The following is a 6,931-nucleotide window of genomic DNA, read 5'->3' as shown; positions in this document are numbered from 1 at the left end:
ACACACACACACCACAACATCACAGCACACACACATCACACGTTGCGCACGGCACAACAGCCCCTCTCTCACGACAGTCTACACACCTCTCCAGTGGTGAGGCACACACACACACACACACACAACCAACCACACAACACACACACCACACACGACACACACCTCTCACACAACACACACACACCCCTTCACCACACGAACGCGCACACACACACACACACACACCCTCTCACCAGCTACAACACACAAACTGCCACACACACACAGCCCCTGCTCACACACACACACACCGGAGATTATTAACTTGTGGTCTGTGTGGCGGCATGTTCACACTCTAAGAATATAGCGTGTGCGTAACCGTAAGCGATCAAGCTGTCCAGCGATTGACGAGTCAGGTTATTCGAGTCCATGTCCATGTCTGAAGCAAGTTCAGGCCGCGGGAAAAACGCTACCCTCACACTTCGTCTTTCTTCTAACAACACACACCACACCTCATCTCTCAACAACACACACACACCACACACCCCTCTTCTAACACAACGTCAGCAGGGCGACGACGAGGAGCGCGTGGGGCTTAACACACACACACACCGCCTCCTTCTAACACAACACACACACACACACCCTCTTAACACACACAACACACACACACCCCTCGTGTGTGGAGAGAGACCAACACACACAACACCCCTCCTCTAACACACACACACACACACTACCCTCTCTAACAGCCCTCTCACACACCAGCACCCTCTTTAACACACACACACACACACGGCTGGCCTCTCTAACACACACCACACACGACACACCCCGTCTTCTATACACACATACCACCACGACGACCTCCTCTCTTAACACACCAAACAGCAACGGCTGCTATCAATAAGTTTGTTGCCCATGTCGCGGCCAGACTTGTTTCTGCTCTTCGATACAAGTGTTATCAACTGTATTCAGTACTATGGCATAACACAATATGTCTCGGAGGGGGCAGTTACAGTATAAGCCATATGTTACATCTGGCTTATACTAGTGGTTGATATGTGGACTATGGGTATGAGAGCCTGTCGGGAGTTGTGTTTGGGGGCCGACTTGTTTGAAATTCTCCGGAGAATTTGATGGTCTAGTACTGAGTGGCCGCGATAAGAGAGTAGGAAGCAATAAAGAAGAAAACAAATACCCTTTTAAGGAGATGGTGTAAACTAAAGTGTGGATAATAGTGGGATTGGATTCATAAAGTCGTGGGGGCGGATCTGTTCTGAATACCGATAGTTTACCATGGCTACTTTTGTGTTCTCTGAGGAACTGTGAGAAGAGTTTCTTTAAAAATGTATTTACTAGTTGGATTACACGGTAACTATACGGTTATTCACTGGGTAGTCACTGCGTATTTAGAATGGTGTTTTATTAATGCGGGACTCCCGAAGTGGCCGCAGTGGTCTAAGACACTGCTCTCAGTGCAAGAGCAGTCACCTGGTTCGAATCCAGGCGCCATCCCACATTGGCTGTGATTGGGGAGTCCCAGTAGCGGCGGTCGCCACAGGTTTGGGCGACTGTCGTCGGCGTTTGGCCGGGATAGGCCGTCTTCAATTAAATTTGTCCTTAACCGGCTTGCCTAGTTAATGAAGAGGTTGAGAGAGTAGTAGAGATGTAATCATGTTGGGAATTGACCAGACTTATGAAACTTCTTTATACTAATTACTAGTCGAGGAAGCCTAATTCGCTAGGCTTATATGAGTCGTGTGTGCCTATTCAATGAGAAGCCTTGGCTGCGTTTGGGTTCTCAAGACAGTGCGTATCCTGTGCGTGGGGAAGGCATTCATGTAGTGCTCAGGGTTTAAAACATACAAATCACAACACGCACACGCAGTCACACAACATGCGTGTATGTGGTGAATAGGCTAAAGCCGTGTCATTGTGTGAGTTGCGAGCTTCATAGCTTGAACCGAGGCACGCTGGGTATGGGGGCTATCTGCTATCGCTTGCAAGTTCTTCGTATAGTGTGTGTGTGTGGACGTGTTGGTGTGTGTGTGTGTGTGTGTGCTGTGTGTGTTTGAGAGAGAGAGAGAGAGAGGAGAGGAGACGAGGAGAGAACGATGGTGAGTAGTGAGAGGTGTGGAGATGAGAGGAAGAGGCGATGGACTGAGAGAGAGAGAGAGAGAGAGAGAGAGCTAGTGCCTGTGACCGCACAAGGCAGCAGTAGGTCATGCAAGTTCCCAGCTCTAAGCTGCCATGGGTACAGCACTTCCTGGTTCGAGCTGTTTCAACCAATGAGAAGGCTAGGTTTGGGAGCAGAAAAAGCAGACTCACTCTATTGCAGGAATTAAAAGTGCCATAACAAATGATATGCGAAGAAGAACTGAGATACAGGAAGTCAGAGAACCAAAACGACTCAGTCAGTTAAACATTACCACACACACACCTACAGAAACAGATGTATCAAACAGCAGCCTATGCAGACAAAATATATCTATATTTATCTATATCTATTATCGTATATCTATTATCATTCATGTTTTTGTATGTTCTTATATATATATATATATATATATATATATATATATATATATATATATATATATGTTAGAATTAACCAATGATATCAGGCCACACCCAGGCCATGATTACAGACACCTGTGTATGTTCTATGACACGTTATAAACTAGTGACCYGCAGTGTTTATCATTATACCCTGATGAAGACAGCTTGTCTGTCCAAAYGTTGGCTATTAGGTTATTACATGATTGCGTCTAAGCTCCTAGAGAGTGCCGCTCTCCTTTTCTATAGCAAACAGCATAGCTTTCTCATGTCAAAGCACTCCTGTCTTAAAATTGTAAATACAATCTCAGCTCTMTGAGGCTACTTTTACACAGAACGTAGAACAAAATAAAAGCACTTACTGAAATTTGAGCCTGACTTGTTCATTGTCCGGATTGCAGTAAAGCCTCTCCAACTGTTCCTGCGAATCATCCGCCACGCTTTGCCAGCTTTGAGTATCACTCTTGCGGATCTGCCAGTGGTAGGGCAGCACAGTATGGTGGTAAGCGCAGTCACTCCCGTACACACACAACCCCTGCAGGAAATCCACGCAGATCGAAACTGCGTCGGCTTGGTGCGTGTGATACTGGAGCTGGGTTAGCAGATCAAAYACTAGATCCAGGGAGGCCTCTTCGCTTTTATCCTGAAATATCTCGCCTTTGTCGGCMTGAAGACTGGGGGTGTTCGTACTGTCTTTGATGGTCAGACAATCTGGCCCCCGCAAGGCTTTAGAGGCGAAGAGGTCACTCATCGTGTTTCCCCCCYGGCTTGGAGGGGATACTAGAGGGGTATCWGGTRTKGGGGTTRCMGCCCCCACCTCGCGCGCCCGGGGGACACGTTTGAGCTGGAATCTGCGTTCGTTAGGGTCTATTGTCACGCGTTGGAGATCTACCGGTACCTTGGTTACCCCCCTCTCTGTCTCCTCCAACTCGGCGGCGGTGTCCGCCATTTCTGTGTCAGTGTCGCCGGTAATCATAGCCGTTACACCGGTAGCTSCCGACTCTTTCAGACACACAGGCCCACCAATCCGTGCCTGTTTGACCACCCCCGCAGTGCAYAGGTTCCCCGCTGTCCTTGTCGGAGGGTTCCGGGGAACAAACACCCCGTCTCCGGTAACAAGTGCATCCGTACTCAGTAATGTGGTCAGGATAGGGTCCTGGAGCGCACGGAGGCATTTTGAGTCTAGTTTCCTCTGTCCTTTTTTTTTTTTTAAATAGGGCTTCACTAACGGGATTTTGTCGGTAAGTCTAATCGATTGTTCCGTRAATTCCCGGTCCCCCATACTCATATCCAAAGCGAGTCCCGTTCCACCGTCCAGGACCTTGTCGGTTGAGGCTGTCGGTTTCTGCAGGCTATGCGAAGTTGTATCCATGGTGGCCAGGGGCACTCCTAAAACCCAACAGTCCTGAAAGAGGCGGAAATAAATGAGAGTGAGAGAAATAACACTCCTAAAATGTATGCCTCATAGGTTTCGAAAGTCCTGGGCATGTGTCATTAGATAACACACTTGTTAGTCAKCCCATTCAGAGTCAATAACCATTGCGTTTCATTGGATGATAAACAATAACCGTCATCTTGGAAACCAATAGTTTATTTTCCTCGGCAATGTTAAAATGATTCAACTAGTGAGACGGGAAGTATCCTGCTTACCATATAGCCTTCTAGAAGCTAGAATAGAAACTGTGGGGGGAAAAAGCCTCCCAAATGTAGAAACAGTATTACTTCCAGTCAACGACGAGCGTCATGATGCGTCTACACTGCGTAGGCTATAAGCCTACAGCGCGAAACAACCCTTGTCCGACCTTAACGTTCTCGATGAGTATTTTGATCAGCCGAGGCGGATAAACGGGGTCTACAGTATACGTGCAAATTACAAATMKCTGCTCGAGCAAGTTTRCACGTAGGCCTATGGTCTCAGTTAAAGCGATCCACASACACGCACCGAGGGTAGGGGGACTGCGGCGAACCGCACAAAKACTCGACCCAGCCACTGCATTCCCTGGTTGTAACGATCACCAAAAGGCCTTCGTCCTCTATATAAATACCTATAGGTCTGAGCCTAGTCAACGATTAGAATAACACGGTGTTATAACGCACATATTCCCCATACAAATTAGGTTTATGCGCAATAACCCGCATTTCAGCAGGTTTTATCCAGAAAACACGGTGGGTGTTTGACATCAAATACATTGCCGTGCAACGTAACACACTGCTATAGAATTTCTAAATTGTAAAGAATTCCCTTCCAGGAGTCCTGTAGATCTGGTGCGCTGCGCAAAAGGACTGCAATRTAGTCGATCTCCAACACACATACTGCATAGGTGCCCCGGCTGGCTAGGTGATTTATTATAGCGTTGCTTTCACAGAGCCCGTTTACAATACAAAAGCGTCCAAACACACACAGATCCTATTCCTACCTGTGTAAAATCCGTTCTATCTATTCCGTGCAATTGTCTTCTAAACCACTTAATCCCTGTCCGGTCATGAATGTATAGATATGTCGTCCTAGGTGATCTGCGTTTGGCCTGCTGGTACGGTGCTGAGGCAATGCGTGACAAAGCGGCTGTTTTGTCGTTCTCTACTGGGCTCAGTTCCGCCAACTCCTGTTTGTGGATAGAGGCAGCTGTTGCAGGGAACACTCAGTCCTCTCAGCCACTCACGGTGCTCCTCACCCCGGTCAAGGGGCGGGACTTGACATCAAAGGAGAAGAGAGAGAGGAGGAGAAAACGAAACTGGTGTGTCATAGGGGGAGGTAAAGCAGGACGTTCGTCAGGCGCCTGATCAGCAGTAGGCGTTCTAAGTGTGTTGACAGTGAGATCGGTGGTCTCACCCCTCCTGTCCTTGTTTTACTAGAAGTGAGGTTCTTCTCATACTGATTGAGTAACAGGAACTGTTTCTGGTTGTTTGCATATTCAAACAGCATTGGTTGTTTGCATATTCAAACAGCATTTCCAGTAGGCCTACAGGATGAGGGGATTATGGTAAAACAAACACATGCAGAATGTAGGCTTATGACAGTCAGAGGTGTCATACCCATAGGGCATTTGTCTTGTTGAAAAGAAATCTAACATGTTCATACATTTTTTTATTTGTCTGTAATACTATTAACCATCTAGCAATTTTATGAAGTTGTCTTTAGCTAGCCCAATTAGGTTCTCAATCCCCCAACCTCACAACTAGCTACCAAKAAGCCATTACAGGTGATCAATCAAGATAGAGTAGCTAGCTTGTCTAACTACAGTATCTTAGCTGGCATGCCTGCTGGCAAGGTTGGTAGACTTTAGAAAAGCAAGCAATTACTAAGTGTCAGTGGCGGCCGGTTATTCAGGGCAGAGCCCCACCTTTCTAGCTAGTATATATATATATATACATATATATAGATATACTACCTTTCTAGCTAGTATATATATATATACACATATATATAGATATACTACCTTTCTAGCTAGTATATATATATATATATATACATATATATAGATATACTACCTTTCTAGCTAGTATATATATATATATATATATGCCTGTTTTGCATGTTATTTGGCATTAATACGTGTCACATATCAGTTTGCAAACAATGTAAAAAATAAATAAAAATAAATAAACATAAAGCTGCATACAAAAATGTCTCTTTTTTGATTTCTTGACTAAAGCAGCTCCAAAATGCAGGTGTTTCAGCCTAGTTCAGTGCTTTCTGTGGTGGTGGGGCAGCCAGCGGAAAATACAGAGCGTAGGGATTGGTAATGTTCTCTAGTTGGACCGTGATTGGCTCAGTGTTCTGTCACTCATGGGGACAGTGTGCCAAATCCAAGAGTAGAAGCCCTTTTGGTGCTGCCATAGAGTTACATTAGAAGTGCCTATCCAAGTAGGCTCAAGATCATTGGCCACAGATAAAATTGTCAAATCACATTATATCTACAGTAGCTTTGATTGGACTGATCTTAGCTAGCAGTCATCATCATGAATCAAGTCAACAATCTACTGGCAAATCCTTTTTAATCCTTGTCATATGAAGATAAATAATGAAGATAAATTACAGATTTAATATCAGTGCTCATCAACCATAACCATTACACAACAAGTTGAAAATCGCAAATTCAACAATTTTTACCTTCATTTAACTAGGCAAGTCAGTTAAGAACAAATTCTTATTTACAATGACAGCCTAGGAACAGTGGGTTAACTGCCTTGTTCAGGGGCAGAACAACAGATTTTTACCGTGTCAGCTCAGGGATTTGATCTTGCAACTTTTCAGTTACTAGTCCAACGCTCTAACCACTAGGCTACCTGCCACCTCTACACTCTAACCACTAGGCTACCTGCCACCTCTACACTCTAACCACTAGGCTACCTGCCACTCTACACTCTAAACCACTAGGCTATCCTGCACTCT

General features: G+C 45.5%; 1 protein-coding gene across 2 annotated transcripts; it reads right to left on the bottom strand.

Moving 5' to 3' along the window:
• Nucleotides 1–2,260: 2,260 nt before the first annotated feature.
• On the bottom strand, nt 2,261–5,165 carry LOC112078577 (protein mono-ADP-ribosyltransferase TIPARP-like). Of its 2 annotated transcripts, none has more exons than XM_024144768.2 (2): nt 4,189–4,935; nt 2,261–3,943 (listed from the first exon to the last, which is right to left on the bottom strand). In XM_024144768.2, the coding sequence occupies exons 1-2, from the start codon at nt 4,189–4,191 to the stop codon at nt 2,897–2,899; spliced, it is 1,050 nt and encodes a 349-aa protein (XP_024000536.1). In that variant the 5' UTR covers nt 4,192–4,935; the 3' UTR covers nt 2,261–2,896. The 2 variants fall into 2 exon arrangements, with proteins under 2 accessions (XP_024000536.1, XP_024000537.1); XM_024144769.2 differs by lacking the exon at nt 4,189–4,935 and adding an exon at nt 4,956–5,165 and having other exon boundaries at nt 2,264–3,943.
• Nucleotides 5,166–6,931: the final 1,766 nt, after the last annotated feature.

Source organism: Salvelinus sp. IW2-2015, unplaced genomic scaffold, assembly GCF_002910315.2.
Source record: "Salvelinus sp. IW2-2015 unplaced genomic scaffold, ASM291031v2 Un_scaffold5891, whole genome shotgun sequence".
Taxonomy (NCBI): Eukaryota; Metazoa; Chordata; class Actinopteri; order Salmoniformes; family Salmonidae; genus Salvelinus; species Salvelinus sp. IW2-2015.
This window is presented reverse-complemented; position numbering and strand designations above follow the sequence as displayed.